Raw genomic sequence first — 22,823 nt, forward strand, 5'->3', positions numbered from 1 at the left:
GCTTAGCTAACATCTAGGTTAAGGGTGTCTGGAGCTGCAAAATTCTGACTTAAAGCTGCAGTTAAGATATGAAATATTGTTGGGGTGGTGGTTTGGTCTGGTGGGGCAGACAATAGTGAGTGTCCTTATTTTGCAATCTGGAATGGGTGTGCATTTGAGTTGTATTTAAAAATATAAGTTGTAGTTCTGTAAAACCTGAAATATTTTTTACATCGGTAATCAGACAGTTTACCTATGTTTGTCACTGAGTTGACGTAAACCAGCTTGCTTCTGCTGTTGATTCCAATCTTTCAGCTTTCAGTGGCCGGAAGCACTGCAGATTTCATGCGAATGTCAGCTTGCAGATTTCTCAGATACTCATAAATAGCGTTCGACGTATTTGATCAGTTGGCCAAAAGGTGAAACTGTTCAACTTGTCTTGCATATTGTCGATGCCACCAACTGTGACAGACATGAAGAAGATTAGGTTGAGAGGATGGAGCAGATAGACAAAGTTTTGTCAATGCTCTTCTACATTGAGGATTCTTTTATAACAAAGAAGATTCTTGCTTAAAACAAATTTGGCTTGTCTGGGGTTTTCAGTCTGCTTGCTACATTATTGCATTGAAGAATATAGTGTTATTTGTAATAAATAGAGACAACAACAGGCTTTCAAATGTGTTTTGTCAGGAGGATGTTTGGTTTTGCATAATAGGTTGGTAGTTTGGAACCTTGTGAATCATTCACATGCTTTGCTACAGGTTTGCAGTTTATTATTGGATGCTTACTGGAATGTCTTAGAATATTAATGTCTATTTTAAATGCACATTTTAATATTAATATCTGTTACAAAAAGGAGATTATTTGTGCAGTTCAGATCAAGTCTTGTATTGCACATTTGTACAACTTACTGGTGCATATTATGTTACTTACCTTTTCCTAGGACAATAATAGAAATCTTCATCACACTTTTGAATAATCATAGAAAAGACTGTGCATATTTTAAAGTTCCTTATCGTGTGCCTACAGGGTGGCTGTTGATTTTTTTTTTTTTAGGCTTTTCACCAGTATGCTGTATTAAACAGCTGAACCATTTTTAGTTATATAAAGGACAACACATGGCTGAAAATTTGAGCGGGAATGGAGATAAGTATTACACTTGTGTCTTACAAACAGCTGCGCATTCATTTCTTTTTCCAAACATTAACAAAGCCGACTTACATTTTATACGCCATGGTTTTGATTCTGTGAAATTGAAGAAGTGAATGATTTTAGGATTCTGCTAATACTAGGAAATATTACATGATCAGAATCAGCGTTGCAGTCATTTTTAAACAGGTACTTAGTCCATTTATGCCCCTTTCAAATAAAATCTAGCCCCTACTGTGTTTGAAGACATGTTAGGAATTGCCATTTCTTAGTAAGATTAAGGAAAAGCTCTTCCTTGCAGTGTGATAGGAGGGGGGAAGGGGAAGGAACAGAGTGGCTGTTCATGTCATGTAAAGGGAATGTGGATTTTACTTGAGGTTGTGGTGATAGAGAGGGGAAGATCTATATTAACCCTTTAAGTGCTTCTCCCTTCCTCTTCTCATAGGAAATTTGTGCCTGAGGTTAAAAATAGGACAGATACCCTGACAAATATGGACAGACTGTTTTCAGGCAGTGTTGTACGTTTATTCCCAGGCTGTCTTACAAGAGATATATAGCGTGGTCATGAGTGTAAAAAGAAAGTGTCTTGTTTGTTATGGTGAAAGCTGTGCTATCTACAGTTCCATTATGGCTGTTACCATTGTGATGGTTTCATTAGCGGTGTGTACCTTTGAGAATCTTGAACTACTAATAAATTTGACTCTGCCATTGCTGTGCAAAGATGCAGGCACTTACCTTAGTGAAGATCTGAACTTAGATATAGATTTTTCTAATCCTGAGGTTGGCTACAGATAATTACTTCTTTGATGGTGAAAATAATAGGCAGCATTATAGGAAATCAGCAGAGAGGCGTAAGTGCATTAGTACTACTCTAACAACTTTGATGATGAAGAGTGTTGAAAACTAAACAAATCTTGCTTATATTTGCGTGCAACACTACCTGTAGGGCACTAGCCACTGGAGTCTGATGGGTATGATATGACAACTGAAAAAAATGACAGAGGAAAAAGGTTTTGAAGAAAAAAAAACCTCTGTTCTAGTGTTCTGAAAAAAAGGATCAAATACCTCTGCCTTTATTTCAGGTTCAAGAGCTTGTAATTCATATCCTTAGAGGTATGCCTTAGATATTTTTTGATTTTGGCAGATCTGAGGTGTCATTTTTATGTTTATAGATGGGGAAAACTTAAGACAGAAATAAATTTAAAAATTCCTTTACAGGTCACTTTAAAATATCTACCAGGTAGAACTGCTATTTGAGAAGATGCTCATAGTTTGTGTTTGATGTGCATTTACAGTGTCCATATATGGGATTTGGTTTTATGATAAGGAAGAATGCCAAAGAATTGCAGAGCTCATGAAAAAGTAAGTGATGGGTAAACAAGACTTTTTGTGCTTTTTTTAATGTATGTATTTCTGTACATACATGCACATTATCTGACTAGGATGGTCATACCTTTCTACTTTAAACCTATTTTTATAGACTTTGTTGCAAGTAAAATTGTTACACACCTGCATTTTGTATAATCAAAAATAAGTCACTGTATTGCTATACTTTTTTAATAATTTGCTGTGCAGCTTTCAAGCTACATCAGAGTGTAACTCTTCATCTGATTTATTTCCTGATGACTCCGAGTTCTGTTTTGCAGAATTGTATTCTTTGGGGTTTTAATGTATTTTTCAGTTTGGGGAGATGTTCTTTTTTAATGTTCCTCTTACCTTATTTTTTTCTTATATCAATAGAAATGCAGCCTATCATGAAGGCATACTGTAATAATACAACTTCTGTTGTTTTTATCCTGTTTCTGCATCACGTCTGAATTCCAGCCTCCTCATTGCTTAGCAATATCTACAAAATTCACTTTGTTTTTGGAATATAAAGCAAGACTTTAATTAGCTTCTAAATCATTACTTTTACATATATAATAATAATAATATTTTATATATGTTATGCAATCTATAGTTTTGCAATCAAAGTTTAATCAGTGATTAAAATTTCAAACAGCACTGTATTCTCAGCTGTATTTTTATCTAAAGATACCATGGGTAATGCTTTCTTCACATGTCTAGGATGGACAGGGCTAATTCTTCTGCTCTGTCCTCTGCTTGGCCTGATGTTTGGCTTGTTTGCAATGATCCCTTCCTTATGACTATATTCTGCAGGTTTTCTTGTTTGTTTGAAAGAGGAAAGAGCTGAAGTGTTACAGATTTTTAGCAACATAGCTAATCTAAAATTTTTAGAGGTATAATGTGGAGAATACAGTGAATGGGCCTGATAGGAATGGGCAGAGATTGGATACACTGATTGCTTACAGTATGTATGGTTGGACATGTTGTGTTACAATTCTTTTAAGGGACAGTAGGAGAGATGACGTGGAGCCAGGTCTTTTGTCATCCCAAGAAGAGCCATGGGAGGCAGATAGAGGCAAGCTGACAGCATTATGTACTAACAGAGTGCAATGCAAAGGCACTGTCAAACCTGAGAATCTCTCCTTTTCAGGTCATCTCTCCCGCTCTTAACAGCTTCTGTAGCCAGAGGCATGCTGAGGAAGTGACATCAGTTTTGATTGCCAAAGTTACTAAGAGTGCAAAAGCCCATTTGTGTGCCCTGCAGTACAAGTCCAAACAAGGCTCATCCTCACACATCTCGATCCATAGCAAAATGCTTTAAGTCTTGTACCGCTGTGTTCTAGATAGGATTTGTTACAAAATACTGGATGGGGAGGTAGTCATGTTTCCACTATGTTTCTTTTTAAAGTAATACCTGCTGCTTTTCATTTTGCAGTGACAAAACATTGTGAAACACAGACTGTGACAATGGTGGGGGGCTGTTTAGGGGGGTTTGTTGCTTTTGCTGTATATTTTATAGCTCTAAAATGAGTCAGTTGTGACCCAAGAAATAATTGATGGGGATGAATTTACAGAATTAAGCAATGAACCCTAGGAAACTCAGGTTTTTGACAGCTAATTTTAGTTAACTAACTCAAGTTTCAGTTGGTGGTGATTAGATACTCTCAAACTGGTAATTTACTACAATAAAAACTAGTTTTCAGAGGGTTCATGCAATTGTAAACCACATGTAGTGGTTTATAATAGCAATGTTGCATATAGATAAAAAATACCCTGTCGCTCAGCCAATTGGCTGCATGTTTTAATTCTCAGTATTCTATAATAATAATAAAACAGCTGGAGCAGGAAATTGGTCATTTGCTAGTAGTTAATGACTGATTTGTGTGTGTTTACCATCCTCCACCATCAGCAGAACTGAATAACACTATAAATTCCCTGCTCCTTCTGGATATAGAAATTTTGACTGAGTTACAGAAATTTTAGTTTATAGCCTAGTGTATTCAAGATTGGAGAAAATGGATCTCATGTCTTGTCACATTGCGTTTTAATATAGATCTTTATTATGCACGTTTTAATGATGGGAGGGGTGAAAATATCTGAGATTTGATTAATTTTTTTAAAGTAGTTGTGGTTAATCTTTTTATATGTTTTGTGTCTTGTATATTCTTCTCTCACCTCCAACCTTCAGCCTAACTCAGCAGGAACAATTCAAAGCACAGCAGGGCACAGGAACAGGAGTGTCCCCAATGATCATGAATTCTGCTAATAACAAGGAAGTGGATATCTTACGGATGCTCACCAAGGCCAAAGATGAATATACCAAGGTGGGACTTGCTGTCTGTTAAAAGAAGACATTTCTTTTTGGTGATAGTATGATGTCAACTTGCTCATGCTTTACTAAAAGGTTTTGGTTTCCTTTGCTTTTAGTTTTACTTGAAGTGAAACTGATTGGGGGCAGCGTGCTCTCATTTTTTGAGGCTTTGAGCAACCTGATCTAGTGGGAGGTGTCCATGATTCTATGATTTTTTGACTAATTTCTACATACTGCCATACTGGGTCCAGAGAAGGGCTACAAAGATGATCAGAGGGCTGGAGCACCCTCCCTGCGAGGACAGGCTGAGAGAGTTGGGCCTGTTCAGCGTGGAGAAGGCTCAGAGGAGATCTTATAGTGACCTTCCAGTACCTGAAGGGAGCCTAACAGGAAAGCTGGAGAGGGGCTATTTGTAAAGGCTTGTGGGGATAGGACCAGGGGGAATGGGTATAAACTGGAGAGGGGCAGATTTAGACTAGACATTAAGGAAGAATTTCTTCACCATGAGAGTGGTGAGGCGCTGGAACAGGTTACCCAGAGAACCTGTGGATGCCCCATCCCTGTAGGTGTTCAAGGCCAGGTTGGATAGGGCCTTGGGCAGCCTGCTTTAGTGGGATGTCCCTGCCCATGGCAGGGGATTTGGAACTGGATGATCTTTAAGGTCTCTTCCAACCCAAACCATTCTATGATTCTGTGATTTTGTGGAAGTGGCTGATAGAAAGATTTTGTCAGGATTTGCTAAAGATTCAAAAGAAATGAATGCTATCAATAAAACCTTCTGAAAGGAGAATATGTATATATATGATTGATTATTTGTTGAATGCTAGAGGATAAGAACAAGCATAAATTGCATAATAGCACCTGAAGTTGTGTCCTCTTTCTGGGTGGGGTATTCAAACCTGCTATTAGTTTCTGTGGTTTGTACAGATAACTTACTTCAGAGGAGACCTTTAACAGTGAAGTTACTGCTTTTAATTGTGGTTAGCTACTTTCAAGCACTAATGGAAGGAAATTAAAAGGTTGAAATGTAGTATGATTTCAGCCCGTGTGCTGCTTTGGTCTTTTGAGGCTTCTAAATAAAGTAGTAACTAATGGACTAATAATGTTCTGTATTATTGAGCAATCAAAAATGTTTTACTTTGGGGAATAAAAAAATCTAATAATTTAAACTATTCATATATATGCTGCACATTGTTACAAAGCCTGCAGGTTCCTACTGCTGTTTCCTGTATTTCATGTGTTGTCATGCAATAATAAAGCTCGTAAGTGTTCAGAGTCTAGAAATATAGATATATATGAAACATAAGCAATTTAAAGAGAAAGGAGAAAGTTATTTTTCTCAAATGTGGCTACTAATAAGATCCTCAAAAGGGTAATAGCAATCTGTTTGCGCTATGGTGAAATGTAGCCCCTTTGGTTGTGGTGTGGCTTCTTTTGAAGCTTAGGACCTTCATAACTTCTGTAATAGGGATTTCATGTATTATAGTGAACGAACACATCCAAAACCTGGTATCTTTTCTGTTTTAACACTGAATCAATATCTAGTCTTGGTATAAAAGAGTGTGATTTGAGACATGAAATGTTTAAGCAGTTTTCATTAAATAAATGTAGAAAAAAGCGCAGATGGAAAACTGGAAAAATATTAGGCTGGCTTCAGATTCTATGAGAAGAAGGCAATAAATCTTTGAAAAAATTACCTTCCATTTCTGCATGAGCACACAGAAAATCAAGACAAAGGATAGGAATTCCTAGGAGATCTGTTGTTTAAACTGTAGGGGTTTGATTTTTATTTTCCTTGCAAATAAGATCATTTGCAAATTTGCTTCTAATTCATCTTTAATCTTTCTGCATTTAAGTGATTGCTAAAGAAATAACATGAAAATTCTTCTCCATCTGAGGCATGAGTACTAAGAGTACAGACCTCTTAAGAAGTGTATATGTGTGTTTTTTCTTGTTTTGTTAGTAATATAAAATTAGGAAGAATGCAATAAATAAAGGCAGTGACAACTCTTTTTTTTGTTTACTGTTATGATATTTCAAGCATACATGCTTTTTTGTCTGCTTTATGACATCTACGTCCTAGCCAGTGTATGTCTTATGACTTATAATGTTGATGTTCTGGAATCAGTTTTGAAATATGTTGTTCTCTTTTTAATTCTGTATGGTTTTGGAGAAGAGGGCGTTTTAAAAGTGTTGGGAGCTGCAGAATAAGAATATCAATTTTCAAAGCATGTAAGGAAATTTGCTGGATTTTTAAATCCTAGGATGAAATTACTTTTCTTAAGAGTGTAATGGACTTTGAAGGATAACTCTTATTCCCAATTTAAGTCACACATTTACAGATTACACAAAAAAACTACATAGCCCTCCATCCTTTTTTATTATTATTTTCTTCTGCAAAGCACCTTGTACACTATCATGTGACTGTTCATTAACATGATCTTGTGCCTGGTTTACATCAGTGAGGTAGAAATCCTCACTTTCCAGGGCTTTTTAGCTCCAACAACTTCAAAACTTCATCACTTTCAGCATAGACATCTATCTACATTGCTCTCCTAAGTTCCATCAGGTCTTGGCTGGCCTTCTGTCCTTGTATCAAACCTTATAGCAACTTCTGCTTGTACTTGATAGGTTTTTACAGCTCACATCTAGAAGTCAGATTTTTGCTGCAGAGCATGAGGTTGGGATGTGACACAGTATTTACTTAACGAGAACTGCAATGCTGAGGTACCATGCTTGTCCATTATTTCCTTTGACAGTGTTCTGTTCAGCTTGAGATCAAGGTAGGCTATGAAATCTCACAACACAGAGCAGTTTTTTTGCCTTGGTTATCTAAGACTATACCAAGAGTGCTTAAAGCATCTTAAGTGGTGGTCTTGTTCTTTTTGATTGATGTTTACCACCTATTTCTGGGTTTTTTTTCCAATGTTGCATAGTATTTCTTTGACTTGATCTTACAACCTTTTGATTTCTTGCGCATCTTTTGTAGGAGCATAGCTTCGACAAGACGCATTACTAAAGGACAGACCTGTAAAGCAAGATGTAGTAATCATCGGATGTGGTGATGAGTGGCTGATGAGTGCTCTCCTGGTTCTGTCACTAAAGATCATGGTGACATTTCCTTTATGCTGCTTTTTGCTGTTTGATGATGATGGCATCTGATAGCTTCTTTACCTGTCCACCTGGCAGTTGCTTAAAATGTCGTGCTGGTACTCCTAATTTACTCATCAGCAAGGCAAGCTGTGCTACTCTTCTACCAAAATGACCTTATATTCTGAGCACCAGTAGTGACAGATTCCTTTGAAATCATCACAGGCTTTTTTTCCTCTTTAGCATACTTCTCTGTATTCGATACCAGCCTACTAGCTATGTTATCAAATCATGGAAATGAGACCAAGTCAGGTCAATGTCCTTCACTCATCTTGCTGTGGAATTTGTCCTGAAAAATGCTTATGTAGTTGTAACTCTATTAAACTCTACTGCTTCTCATCTGATTTTTATATGCTTAGTTCTCTGACCATGCAGAGTATGCCAGTGGAATTTGAGGTATTCGTAGTTTAAGAAGAAGTCAGCCTATTTAAGTATCTTGGAGAAGTAAGGGCCAAATGGATTTATTTAAATTCTGCAGAACTCAAATTGCAATATCTGAGAGTATGTTATCCAACATGTAAAAAAATATATATATATATATATATTTATTCTGTGTCTTTCCTGTTGCGGTAGGTGTCAGAAATGGATTAAATGATCAGGTTGGTATATTTGAGAGTGGGGGTTATTTTCTCACCTAGCACATTTTCATCCTAAATAGTTTTTCTTGGAAAGTTCTGGAAAAGACACTGACATTTCTGTAATTGCACAGCAGTGGCTCTGCTGTGTGTCCAGTCCAGAGTTATGTCCCCAGTAATGCACACTTTGAAGGCAAGAATGGGAAACCAAAACTGATCATTCCTTACCCAACCAGTAGTCCTGTGGCATAGAATTCAGAGCCCATCAAATTCAGGTAATGGACTATGGATATTCTTGTTAAATAGGATTAACTTTTTTTGTTAGATTGTGCTTTAAAAAGTCTTTCCAGTTTCTTGGTTTCAGTTTTATCAAGTGACAATGACTTCCAATATACTGTTTTCTTTTCTGCTGACAATAGCAGTCCTTGTATACCCAATTTAGTTTCAATGTCTAAATTCCTTATTTTGTGTTTTTTCTAATTACCTTTTTCTATTCCATTTATTATTTCACTCTCATGCAGCTTTTTCTGTGGTTTTTTTTCTGAATTAAATCATACCCTTCCCTTCATATATCAGTCATTCCACGTCCCTAATCACTTTTGATCATCTGTCTCAGCCCATTTTTATAAATATTGTTATTAATCGTGTCATATATTTAATAGGAAAACATATTGATTCTGAAAATGGATTAAATCTTCAATTATTTTTCTGTGCAGGTATACACATTCTCCAAGTTCCCAATGTAGAATATCTATTAAAAAAGTTGGAGTTTAATTACAATTTTTAAACAAAAAGCATTTTAAATGTTCTTTATGGGCACATGAATTCTTCATGTATCTAAACAACTTCTAGCTGCCTGCTGGTGCAGGAAAAGCATGTCTGTTGCTTGGTTTCTAAGGTGCTTTTATTTATAATTTTTTAAGTGCGGGAAAAGCAGACAGTAAGAAAGAGAACTGACATTTAAATTATAGGGAAGCCTCATACTCAGGGCACCTTGGAACCAAATGCTTATTTTTACATATGCTTTGTGGTTTTAGAAAATTAGGTTGCAGTTGTTATAGTTTTTTCAATAGCATAAACATTTCATAATCAGTGCTGCAACTACCATTTTTGGTTATTGAGTACTTGACTGTGTCTGGATTTTATTATAGAGCAGAACTATGGGAAAAGATATTGTCCCACTTCCTAAAAAATACTTCCTTTCTGTTGCAGTGTAAGACCTGCTCAGAGCCAAAACAAATAACCAGTTCTTCTGCAATCTATAACAACCCCAACCTAATCAAACCAATCCCTGTGAAGCCTAGTGAAAATCAGCATCAACGAATATCTCAGCAAAGCAAGGTAAAATGGTTTTCGTGTTTTCTGACTAGTGCTGCTGTAGTCAAGTAGCCATGTGGGAATATTTTTTTGAGTCAGAAGGTCAGTGTAAGAATTTGAGGTAGAATCACAGTAAGGAATTATTTTAATGAATGATTAATCTGTTTTATAAAAGGCTCCCAACCCTCATCATGTATCATGGAAGCATGTAAATTACAGGAATACAAAGAAGAAGAAAGTCTTTACATTTTCAGATGCTGCTTTGATCACAAGCTGGTCTAGTAAATTGCTGGACCACATCTTTTGCGTTCTTTTTCTTTAGGTGATTTAAGTTAACCTAAATAAATAAGTCTCTTGATACCTCTTCAAGCTAAATTACACTGCAGACTCCTAAAAATTGAATTCAGCTGTGACAAGGAGATACAGAAAAAGTGGCCCTGCTTCGTACAAGGGGAGATTTCTCTCTTAACAGTATTGTACTGATGGCTAAAAGGGAAGATGCTCTTTCATGGTATTTAAAGTGAAGCCACTGCTATCTCAGATTCACTGGTTTTCTCCCACATTAGCACATTGACAACTGTCTCTTTGCCCTTCCTTTGTGACTAAACTATTAAAAATTCTCTTGGGAGAAAAGAGCATAGCAGTCATCTTGGCTTTTCCTTGAATACTGCTTGGCTTTTCCTTGAATGCTGCTTTCCTTGAATACTGTTGCCACTTAATGTAACTTATACATGAAGGAACTATGTTTACTTCCTTTTGTTTATCCCCTCGCAGAATGTGGATCCTGAACCGCAGCACTTGTCTTTGAATGCACTGTTTGGCAAACAAGAAAAGCCAGATGTCTCAGAACCTCTTAGTAAACAGCATCAAGAAAATCATCCTGTTAAGCAGGGTGTGGTACGTTCACTGTCCTATGAAGAACCTAGCAGGCACTCACCCTCTGCAGAGAAACAGCTTTGCCCTGCCATTCAGAAGCTTATGGTGCGTGGAACAGACCTTCATCCACTTGCTGAGTTTCCTGAGAACCGGCTCTGTGAAAATGGCAATATCCACCCTGTGGGTGAGAATTTCACAGGACTCTTCCAGCCTGTGACTTCTCATAGTATTGCAACATCTCACGTAGTTCAGGATACTGCTGGCACGCAAAGCTTATTACAGAAATTACAGTGTCAGTCAGGGTCAGTGACTAAAATGGACCCTGGTGCAACAGGATCTGCAAACTCAACAGCTTCTGTGTTCAGCAGGACTCCTGCTGCTGTTGGAGCACCAACAGCACCAGTAAATAATATGAGCCAGCCACCTTTGGTGTATTTCAATGGTTTCCTACGAGGCCAGACTTTGGAGTCTCAGACACTTGGTAAAGAACAATCCAAACTTCCTAGACAGCCACTTTCTCTCTCTGGCAATCAAGCAGCCAATTCTGGCGTGATTTCACCTCAAGAGTTATTGAAAAAACTCCAAATAGTGCAACAGGAGCAACAGTTGCATGTATCTAGCAGACCAACTCTGGCAGCTAAGTTTCCTGTTGTTACTCAGAATACCAATACACTGAAACCACTGGATTCCTGGATAGAAAAGGCACCGGCTGCTGAGAAACAGAGCTCTCTCTTTCAGGTAAATGGGCAACTTCAGAATTTAAAATAAGTAAATAAAGACAAATCTAACGATCTTTTGAACTCGGAGTTTTGTAAGGTTAGTCTTTTGGTTTGTTCTGGCCATTGTATTCTTGTTACTGTACTGCTACGTGTTGCACATTGTTCATTTTGAAGATGATAATTTAACAACATCAAGTAAGTTATGCTTAACTGAGCTGTGATACTGTGAGTACTGAAGGCTACACCTCTTGCATATTGATAATGACCAAAACTACTGCAATCTTGGCTTTTTCTAGAAGCGCTTTGAAAAGTCACCTGGTTTTCAGTTGCCATACTTGGTCTCAGACTGTTGTGTGTAATTTCTGGTTATTGAGTGTAGTATTTTGGGTTTAATAATTCTATTTTCTTACAAATCAGTCATAGCTTTCTCTGTGCACATATGCATTCCTTCGTATGCCAGTTGCGGAAAGTGCTAAAGATGCTTAAAAAGGTCACTTATTTTCTAACAGCAGGGGGGTTTAAGTATTTGTATATTGCTGAGTTAGTTATCCTGTATTCTAACTGCTGCTTCTAACTATTCATTAGTTTTTTTTTTTTTTTATTTGCAATGTATTATTTTGAAAAAAAGGCATTATACCTGAATGCCTTCAAAAAATCCCAAACCCTTTTATTTTGGTGATTGTGACTCTAAAAGTCAGACCAGTGTTTTAAAAAATTCAGGAGATGTCAAGAGACTGTTTCTCTCATGAGCACATTTTTCTGTTCTTCAGAAAAGCATCATGAGCAATAACAAAATGCCCCATCCTGGACAACTACTGTCTTTTTAACAACTTCATTCTCTGTAGGATCTTCTACACTCGAATGTCTTTAAATATCCTGTTTGGGGATGAGTAAGCAACTAAGCCCCTTTTAAATTCCTGTATTGAGGACGGAGTGCCCAAAAGACTTGTGTTGTACTGAAGCCTGACTTGTATTGTATTGGAGCCGAGAAGTTACTTACCCAAATGATGAAGCATTCATCTTTTCAGTGTAAAGTTCAAAAGATTTTCTGTTGCAACTTCTTCAAAACTAAATGAAAGACTACAGATGACTTGAGCATTCTCCAAGAATCCTCCTTATTCTACACGTAGCTGTCTTACATGTTAAGAGGCTGAAACAGTCATCTAACAATAAAGAGATATGTCTGTCACTAACTCTGTGACAGGTCAAGATTTCTCATTCCGTGAGAAAGGTCAGAGGAATTGAATCAGCGTGAAGGAGTTTTGGGGGGATTAGTCATTGAAATTATTCAGGATCAGTTGGTTACAGATAGTAATCAGAATTACCAATGGAGCACTAATGAATAAAAAAAGATGCAGAGTCACAAAAATTTACTTATGTTTTCACTGGGAATAGAACTTGCCTGCTATAAATGAAAGAAATAGTGTGATTCACTGGTAAATGTACTAAAAGTATGGAGGCATAACACATTCCTACTTTGAAGGTAAAAGTGAAATGAGGCAACTGCCTAGCTATACGTTATAAACCAGTATGCATAAATAAAAAATGGCAATTATCCTGATATGTTTTCAAATGAAAAATCCGTATTGATGCAGATATGTCTGATGACTTTGTGTATATTTGAAAAAGAAGGTTATGCCAGCAATGCAATCTCAATAATTTTATGCTTGAGTACAAATAGTACAATAGCTTGAGAGAAAACTCTTGACTGGAATGAGTCTCATTCACTGCAGTTACTGCAGCAAGTTTGCCCTAAGGAAAAAAAAACAAACCAAAAAAACTAAGGAGACTCTCAATCTCACTTTGCATTGCTGTGAGCAGACCAAGTAGATTGAGACTGCCTAGGAGTGGCTTTTTGGAGTAGAAACAGCCACAGATGCTATCAAAACAGTATTAGGTGCAGTTCTTCTGATGCATTTAGTACTGTTCTTAATGCATAGAATAAAAATGGTGATGTAATTAAGACTAATTATTGTTTAGGATATTTAAAGCTGTGTAATTTGGAAGGGATGGCCTCTTAAATGCAGCAGATTGCAAAAAAAGTGAGAGGGCTAAAAATGAAGGAACGAATCTGTATTCCTGTGGAATGCCACTAATTAGCCATATGAAGTGTTCCTACTTTTGAAAAAAATATTGGAAGGTAAAAATATAGAACAACTTTTAAAAAGAACACACCAAGATTAATCTTTTGTATAATAGCATCCTCACTATAGACCAAAGACTGTAAGTGCTGCCATGCCTGCAGACAGACATTCGAGTGAAATTGAATTGGCATAAATATATCTGCACATGCTCATGCAAAATTGATCGAAACAGATTCTGACAACAAATGCAGCAAAAGGTTTGTCCACTGTAATTACTTATCTTTTAGTATCGCCTCATTTACACACTCATTCAGCACACAGAAAAAGCAAATTCTAAAATGTCTGACAGGAATAGAAAGGTATCTGGACAGTGTCTGTTGTTGGAAAAATTGTATTAAAGGAACACACTAGATCCATCAGCAGCACTGAGAGAATGAAAGCAATAGTCATTTCTACAACTGACACATTGCAAGTTCAAGTTTAAATTGGCTTCTGCTGCATCTCCATGTGGTATAAGAACTGTGGTCTCCCATGTGGAAAGGAAGAGATGGATTACCAAAAAAAAAAAAAAAAAAGAATTAAAAAAGCAAAAGCTGAACATGGACGCATTCAGTCTGGTGTGATGCCAGCCCTATTCTATTCTGTGAAGTATTCTTTATGCCGGTAGTAACTTGTGCTTAAGATGCAAAAAGAAAGCATTCATCTGCAGTGGGCTTTGAAGCATATGCTTAGTGTTCAGCATGAGTTATTGTGATTATAGATACATGCATGCTCAAGTGTTTATGTTAATCAGAATTATGGTTTTAAAAGTGCTTACAATAACCTTGACACAAATTTATCTTTCCTTCAGAAAGCCACTTATCTTACAGCTCGTTTTTTCATTTTCCATCAAGAATGTGTTTTGTACATAGTGTTACATCTTCTGAACATGTGCATGGTACCTACTATCTTAGGTGTGAGCATCGCACCATTACCTCTCAATTGTCTTGATGGCTGTTTCAGCATGAGATTGTAAACATTCAGAGGAGGAGGACTACAATAGGTACGTTAAACTTGTTTAGACAAGTAATTTAAGATTCTGTAGATAAACATTCATTTAAAAATTCTGAATTAAAGTTGAAAGACAAAGTCACGTTAGCATTTTAGCCAGCTTCATCTTAACAGTAACTGTCTCTAAAGTTCCAGAACCATTCTTAAATTAAATGTTCTTAGTTTTAAGGAATGTCACTAAAAACAGTTAGATGCCCATAGCACCCACCAGATGTTCATGTTCCAGAGGAGCACTTGATGCACATGGGATTCTGCACATGTAGGAAGAAACAGAGGTCCTATCCCCACAAGCCTTTACGAATAGACCCTCCCCAGCTTTCCTGTAGGCCCCCTTCAGGTACTGGAAGGTCGCTATAAAATCTCTGAGCCTTCTCTTCTCCAGGCTGAACAGGCCCAGGCCCAACTCTCTCAGCCTGTCCTCGTAGGGAAGGTGCTCCAGCCCTCTGATCATCTTTGTAGCCCTCCTCTAGACCCGTTCCAACAGCTCCATATCCTTCTTAAGTTGAGGATTCCAGAACTGGACGCAGTATTCCAGATGAGGTCTCACAAGAGGGGAATAGAGAGGCAGAATCACTTCCCTGGCCCTGCTGGCCACGCTTCTTTTGATGCAGCCCAGGATACGGTTGGTCTTCTGGGCTGCAGGCTCATATTGCCGGCTCATGTTGAGCTTCTCATCGACTAGCACCCCCAAGTCCTTCTCTTCAGGGCAGCTCTCAAGCACATCATCCCCCATCGTGTATTGAAAACGGGGATTGCCCCAACCTGGATGCAGGACCTTACACTTGGCCTTGTTGAACCTCATGAGGTTCTCAGAGGCCCACTTCTCCAGCCTGTCCAGGTCCCTAATACATATCTTTTCTGGTTTTCTTCTGGGATAAATATTTTTAAGCTTTGTGGTAACCTGTCAATGTTAGCTGTGTCACCAGTAGATGGCAATATTGCTTATTCCATATAGTTTCCATATGCTTGGCAAGTCCTACCAAAAAGTCATTTTTATCCAAGGAAAACAAATAATTTTTCAAGTGTCTTTTAAACCACAACATTACATGTGTTAAACTGTAGTAGCTGTATATTATTAAGAGCACAGTTTGTTTCAGGTTTTGTTTATTTGCCTTGGACTCGAGAGAAATGTCTTCTGATTTTGGAGGACGTGTCATCTAGGTCTTTGACGTAGTCTGTCATAGTTTCAGCTGTATTAATTGAACAGTTTATCTTCTCCAGCTGTTCACCGCCATCCCTTTGCTGGAGGTTCTTGCCCTTGGAGAGCAGTTTGTATATGCATTCTTTAAATCACATTAGGAAGAATCATCTGGTTTAAGCAATCCCTGCCAATTTTGCTTGAGGTAAATTAAAGAGAAGTTACTTCAGCTTCATGGATGAGTAGAGCAGAAGCATTGTGATAAGTGTCTGAAGGTAGCCAGTCTTCCACAGGCAGGAGAACAACCCTCTCATTTACAGAAGAACATCTGTGCAGTCTGAAGGTCTCGTTCCACAGAGGGATGTCCCTTTGGACTTACATTGTTTTTCTTCTAAAATGAATATTGTTTTTCAAGCATAGGTACACAAACATATGCACTACCTTACTGGTCAAAGCAAATCTACATGGAGTTAGGAGTACCTTAACTCATCCGGGAGCTTATAATAGAAACCATAAAGTCTGTGTTCTGATTACATGCCATGGGCAGAAATAAAAAGCTTTAGTTTAGGTCAAGAGTTTCATTTTTAAGTAGTACTCTGTATCTGAGAAACGGAAGCAATATTTACCTAATGTGCTGAAGATTTTTGTTAGATGCATATTGCATGCTTTCTAGTATCCATGAGTCTCCTGATCCCTAGTCTTTCCACTTCCTGAAGTGTTGTGTGAAACACCGGAAGGTCTCAGTCCTCCTTGTTTCTTTTTATTTCTTTTTGTATTGTAGTCTAACATTGTTTAGAAATGTCTTCATTAGAGCAATCATAACTAGGAGTAAGACAAACTACAAAAATATAAATGTTCTTTAGTATTGAATTATGTTGTTTTGCACACCTAGGAGATAAATCTCAGGTTTTATTTTCCTATTTTAATTTTTCTTCAAAATCAAAATTAACCCAGGACACAGAGTGAAGTGATGCAGTAGCCTTTTACCTTCATACTGGAGCAGTAAATCATGCTGCAGTCCAAAAGATCTGTGGTGAGCTTGTATGAATTTGTATGTTTTATTCTTTGAAAAAGAGGTACTTGAATAGCAAGGAGATGGCTGACTAGGCTTAAGATTTATTACTAGAATTACCTAGAGAGAGCTCTAATATCTGCAAACTGAATGAATAAACTTTCCATTATGTTGTATATTATATCTGACAGTATTTGCTAGTTCTGGGTGTTTTAGTGTTCCAAGACGCTTTGCAAAATTTAAAGGTAAAAATTCTTTGACACCTATGTTTGCAGATTGGCACAGATATGATAACGAGGGAACCTGCAGAACTATTGCACCATCAAGGCTTTCCTTCTCTTTGAGGGCCTTTTTGATTTTGTCACCTGAGTGTTGGTTAGGAGTTGGTTCCATTTCTGACGGTGCCACCAGCTCAGTGCAGCTGTTTAGATAAATGACTTAATCTCCTGTTTCTTTTCACTTTCCTTATGTAAAATGAGAAGAATATATATATATAAAGTAATTTGAATGTTATAATTGGAAAATACTTTCTAGTATTTAGAATAAAGATTAGTCTTTAGTAGTGGTATTTGCATATAAGTATATTCTCAAAAATTAAACTTAACAATTTGCTGGCCCTATGTAGAAGACTTCACAGCTGCATTCTCTAAGAGATTTGATATTTAGTAGTAGTCTGATGTCTGTGATAAAATACTCTTGTCCTTAGATCATTTGCCTGTCAAATAGGTTTAATCATGCTTGAATTCATTGGTGCAATCTCAAATTGGATGGAAGACCTTTTAAGCTGGAAATAAATTATATAGGTGGTCTTGAACTGGAGTTTCGCATAACTGTATCGATCTCCAGCAGTCTCTGTACCTGTTGCCAGTTGGTCTGCAGTCTTCATCATCTTTATTCACATAAGTAGACAGGTTTGATTGATGTCTTTATTTTTATATGAACAGGTAATCTCCCCTCAACGCATTCCTGCCACTGTGACTCCTACTTTGTTGATGTCCCCAATGGTGTTCACTCAGTCCACGCCTGCTCCACCAAAAGCAAATGAAAGTGCGCGGCTAGCAGCAGCAAACCAAGAACCTGCTGCTAGCTCAGCTAGCCTTCTCCTGCCACTGCAAACCCCAGAGCCATCTGTAGTTAACAACAGTTCAATGACCAAGATGCAGCTGCAGGAAACACTTCTACATCTGATCCAGGTAAAGCAACAAGAATTGTTCTATTTTGATTAAAATCCCAATTCCCATTTTGATATGAGCACCCTATAATTCATTGGTTCTGTCTGTCTGTCTAGAAGCTAAATGAATAATTAAAATATGGGTTGGGAATTGTGCTACTTATGGCTTTGGGTTAACGGAGCACTATGGCATAGACAGGTATGTGACAGCCTCTCCTTGCACAGTGTTGGCTGAACTGCATTTTGATTAATGCATCTGATTTCAGGTTGAGGAAAAGTAATAAATTTGATGGAAAAGAACAAAGATGACTGTAAGCTTCATAAGGTCACCCTGCGAGCCAGAGAGATATCTATTATATTTTTAGCTAAGGATAAATAATGGGTGATTATCCTAGCTGCCAAATATTTCAGAGATGTGTGTTAGCAGTACGAGGAATTCAGATGGGAAATTAAAACTGTAGGATGAGTGTGAGCAACTTAACGTGTGAGTTAGATAACCTAAAAATACACTAGTTCAGTTTATTCAATATAATTCTCTAGTTCAGAGGCTAAAATTCCTTTTGCTGCAGTTCTTCTGGTTCAAATGTGTCAAAGCATTAACAATATTATGTATGAGATGATTGTTTACTGCTCTGGGATGATATGAGTAATTTAAGTTGCCCTGTGATCAATATCTGAAGAGTCGAAGTTCAGGAGAGATTGTGTAACTAAAGACTTGGCTACAAAGCACAAGGAATAGAGACACAGGTTTAACAGTCCGATTTGTTAGCCAAAACTATGCTTGTATGGCTGTGGAATAGAAATAAAAGTCATTAGAATGTTGAAGTTACTTAAAATGCGGTTGAAGTAATAGTCCCAGAAATAAAATAGTATCTTTAACGAACTAGAGACTTTTCTCATTTCCCCTGTATTTTCAGTTTAGAATTAAAAAAATAAAAATATCACATTGTCCTGTCTTTACATACTTTGAGTATCTGTGAAGTAGTAAAATCATAAATAAAGTTAAACTAATGAAGGAAAATTTGATTTTACCCTCTGAAACTGTACTTGTGAGATGTATATTTGACCCTGCCGTTCTTGGTAGTAGTTAGGATTAGCTGAGATACCTGGAAATTATTTACTGCCAATTGCTTACCTATTATTTTCCATTAAATGAAACTACAATCTTGGATGCTCTTGATTTTTCTCAAATTAATTATCCTCATGTTTATCTGAGCTACTTAGGACATTCTTTCTTATTGTGGGTTGACTCGTTCTTACAAAATGATCTTAAGAAGCATCAGTTAGAAGCATTAAGTCTGAAAGAGCTAAACAAGATCCAAGGATTTGCCCAGGTAGGACGTAGTATATGATCAAAACCTAGGCTGTTTCCCTGTTCCTTCAGACATGCTTGGAACACTGACCTAATGGAGGAAACTACTTAGGAAAATCCCTACCTAAATGAGGGCAAAGAGAGGAAATTACAGGGTTGTATCATCACCATGTTATCATGGAAGAATCGTGGACTCAAGTTTCACCCACTGGGAATTTGGAAAATCTGCTTTCTGTCTACTCTTTACTTCTTATAGAGATACAGCCATGTTTGCTGCAGTAAAGTTTATATTCACCTCCAATTCTTCCAAGACTGCTACTAAGGCTTGTAAATAATATGTTTTATTGGTGGAGGAAAAGCCTTCCTGTTGATGGCTTTTTTAAAATAGAATTAGGTGGAAAAGTATCTAGTTCGTGAAATGGCAAAACCTTCTAATCTCTTTACTCGAAATGCCTATCATGCACTAACAATTGCCTGTTTTGTTTTTCAGAATGATGACAACTTCTTAAATATTATTTATGAAGCATATCTCTTCAGTGTGAGAAAGGCATCAATGAAAAAGGCTATGTGAACGATGATTTTAAAATTCGATTTCATTTGCTCCCTGAACTCCAGGAAAAAGAGTTCAGATTTTTCAAATACGTTTATGTTTAAAGAAGTGAATGGTTTTAGGCATTATGCATACACGTAGATTTTGCTTGTTGGCAAGTACATGCTGTACTGAGAAAGAAGTGAGTGGAAACAGATTGTGCCTTCAGAGGGGGGAGCATCACGATACTGAAGACTTAATCGCAAGAGATCTTAGATTATTTTTCTTATATTGCTCCATACTTAGAATTGGCATCCCTGCATCAGGACTCAGTTCTCAGAACTCACTTTCCTTTTTTACTTGCATTGTGGTTGTTCCTTGACTAGGTATTTGTCATGGATTCCCTCCGCGAGACGTCATAGGCAACTGTCGCGATGAACGTGACCATCTCTGACCACATGGTGGCAATGTTGGACTGTTTTTAGGAACGTGGAAACCTAGGTGAAACGTTGGTAGGGAGTCTTGGGAAGGCTGATCTATCACCGTACTTAGTTGTCTGAAAAGCAATTTAGATAAAAATTACTTTCCCCGAAAGTTTTGTAGAAAAATCCTTTTCTATTTTAACAAGAATATTTTTTGCTAGATGTAGAAATGAGACTGCAGGTGTTTTGAAGAATTGGAGGGGGAGGGTTTGTTTGTGAATGTACTTGCTATCAACATTGTTCTGGGATGACACTGGATTCATGTTTCTATTATTCCAGATCCAATCTACATTCTTATAAGCAATGTACAACTTTGTTAAGGGGAAGGCTACCTGGTGTAAAAGTTCTATTAAATTTTTAGTGTGTTCTTGGCACACAGTAATTCCATTGATCCATTTCTAAAAAAAAAAAATAAATAAAATGGATAATCCCTACTATGTGCTGATTTAATTTTATTGTACCATGGACTATGTATTTAGAATTGCTGGGTCACTTGTATTTGTATGACTTCAAAATGTTTTTACACTTGGCAGAAGACACAAGAGGTTTTAAATCAATTAGAATAAATGACTCAAAGAAATTTTATGTATATTTTTATTAGCATCTGCTGCTGAAGTGCCCATTTACTACAGTTTAGGAAGCCAAAGCTGTTGCTGAGGAGGCATTTCTTTTGTGAGTGCAGAGAACCCAATCTGAAATCCATAAATGAATATACACTTTCCTCTGCAATGGGCGTTGATATAGGCACAACTCAGCTGCCTCATCTGTGTAGGTTCTTCAGTGTAGATTAGGATGCAGGTTTCAATTAGAATTGTTGTAACGATTCAAACAGTTGCCCCCACCTCCATACATCTGGCCTTTCTCTAGTATAAAAATGTGATTGGGGGGATGAGAGGAGGGATTTACTCACATTCCTTGAGAAAGGCTCTAAATCAATATTTTAAAAAGTCAAGAACTGTTTTCTGTATACACAAGTGAATAACCCCAAGAGACTCGTGCCTACAAAACTGCTAGACTTTTCCTGCACTAAGTAACTTGCAGAGAGCAAGTCATATTCTAGTTCCATTTTGTTACCAAATTTCTTACGATTCTTGCACATTCAATGAAAAGAACGTGTTGAGAAGGTACCAGGAAGGACAGACTTTAAACATAGTAAGTACTAATTCTAATCTTGTAGCCGTAATAATTTATGTGGCCATTATTATTTATTGGATTCTGCTGAGTTAATTGTTATTATTTCTGAATGAACTGGTGTGGATGAAATTGGAATCTGCATGGAAGAGTTTGTATGAAACTAAATACATGCATAATTGGTGTCTGTGTTACTGGGTTATCTGAGAGTACAATTTAAAGATGATGGGACACATAGTTAGGACCTTATTTGACACAAAGAACTTCTGTAATCAGTGGGTAAAAATAATCCTTAAGCATCTCAAGCTGTGGTTCTGATAGCTTTTCTAGTCATGGGGGAAACATTTTTATTTACAAAAAAGGCAAGTAGATACTTTTAGAACATCCTTATTTATTGCTTTTCAGAGTAAGGTATCTTTTACAAAAATTAAAGACATTTTTGTTTTGAAGCATCTTCTGTTAACTCTTGACACTTATGACAACAGCAGTATTGGCACTATGCTTGACAAGCTGAGATTTATAGACAAGAATAGAGCTAATTCAGGTTTTTTTTCTTGCTGCCTTCTCTTCTGGTTATATCTACACCAAGTAACACTGATGGAATTTGATTTCTCTCACTGTATTATGCTAGGATGGTTCAGGAGGCATAATCTGCCTTTTATGAAATGAGGAAAAAGGTAGTTGCTAAAGAAGAGGTGCTGATTTGGCTGAGTTGCATGCTTACTAAGAACAATAGAGGTAAGAAGATGGAGCGGGCTTAGAAAGAAAATCTGAATTTAATGACTGTAGGCAGAAGAGAAGAAGTAGTGAGAGAATTCTATTGAGAAATGAAGCCAAACTTCTTGTCTAGGTTTCCATTTCACATGGCAGGATTTGCTTTTCCAAAGGCGTTTGAGAATTGGAGACTGAGCTTGGAGTCATAACGGAGTGTAAAACTGTGCTATGCCCCTTTCTTTCTATGGCAAACTGAAGTATCTGTCTCAGGAAAAAGGCTTTTTTCTAGCAATATAGTTGGAGCCTCACATAAAACTGAAAACTCTGCCTTTTGATATTGTGTTTTGTTTAGTAGTCTTTTTGTCGGCTGGGACTATCTCTACGCAGCCAGGTCTGAGCACGATACCAGAAAGTTTATTTCAGGATGACCTCTGAGCTAGAGTGGTTCTGAACACTTGGGTTCCCCTATTTTATTTTTTTAAAGATGCGTAGAACTAGGGACCTCTTAAGCTAGTAAGGCCTTGGGAGAGGAGAAGTCCACAGCAGTTAGGATTGCCGTTCTTTGAGTCTGTTTTTCTTTTTTATCTGATAAAGGAAAAAAGCTAGCAAGCAGAAAATCAGAAGGTATGTAAGGACTCTGCTTTAGATGCTTCCACAGTATGCCTGGGTAATATTTTTTATTATTATTATCTGTGTATTTCTTGATGTACTGCTGAATTTGGATTGGTTTGGTTTGGTTTGTTTTTTTTTTTTTTTCCAGTAGAATAAATACCTTGT

At 37.2% G+C, this 22,823-nt stretch overlaps 1 protein-coding gene across 2 annotated transcripts in view; it reads left to right on the plus strand.

Annotated features, from left to right (window-relative positions):
• The window catches only part of DCP1B (decapping mRNA 1B), a 46,865-nt gene extending 24,295 nt beyond the window's left edge, over window positions 1-22,570 (plus strand). The window contains exons 4-9 of one of the 2 annotated variants that reach the window (XM_054055889.1): window positions 2,424-2,490; window positions 4,664-4,799; window positions 9,724-9,852; window positions 10,603-11,442; window positions 17,652-17,900; window positions 19,681-22,564. In XM_054055889.1, coding sequence (XP_053911864.1) covers window positions 2,424-2,490; window positions 4,664-4,799; window positions 9,724-9,852; window positions 10,603-11,442; window positions 17,652-17,900; window positions 19,681-19,761 — 1,502 coding nt within the window. In that variant the 3' untranslated portion in view covers window positions 19,762-22,564. Of the gene's footprint in view, window positions 1-2,423; window positions 2,491-4,663; window positions 4,800-9,723; window positions 9,853-10,602; window positions 11,443-17,651; window positions 17,901-19,680 lie in introns of both variants that reach the window. The other variant, XM_054055956.1, reaches the window with a different exon arrangement.
• Window positions 22,571-22,823: the final 253 nt, after the last annotated feature.

The sequence above is a fragment of the Cuculus canorus genome, chromosome 1 (genome assembly GCF_017976375.1).
Source record: "Cuculus canorus isolate bCucCan1 chromosome 1, bCucCan1.pri, whole genome shotgun sequence".
In the NCBI taxonomy this organism is placed as follows: domain Eukaryota; kingdom Metazoa; phylum Chordata; class Aves; order Cuculiformes; family Cuculidae; genus Cuculus; species Cuculus canorus.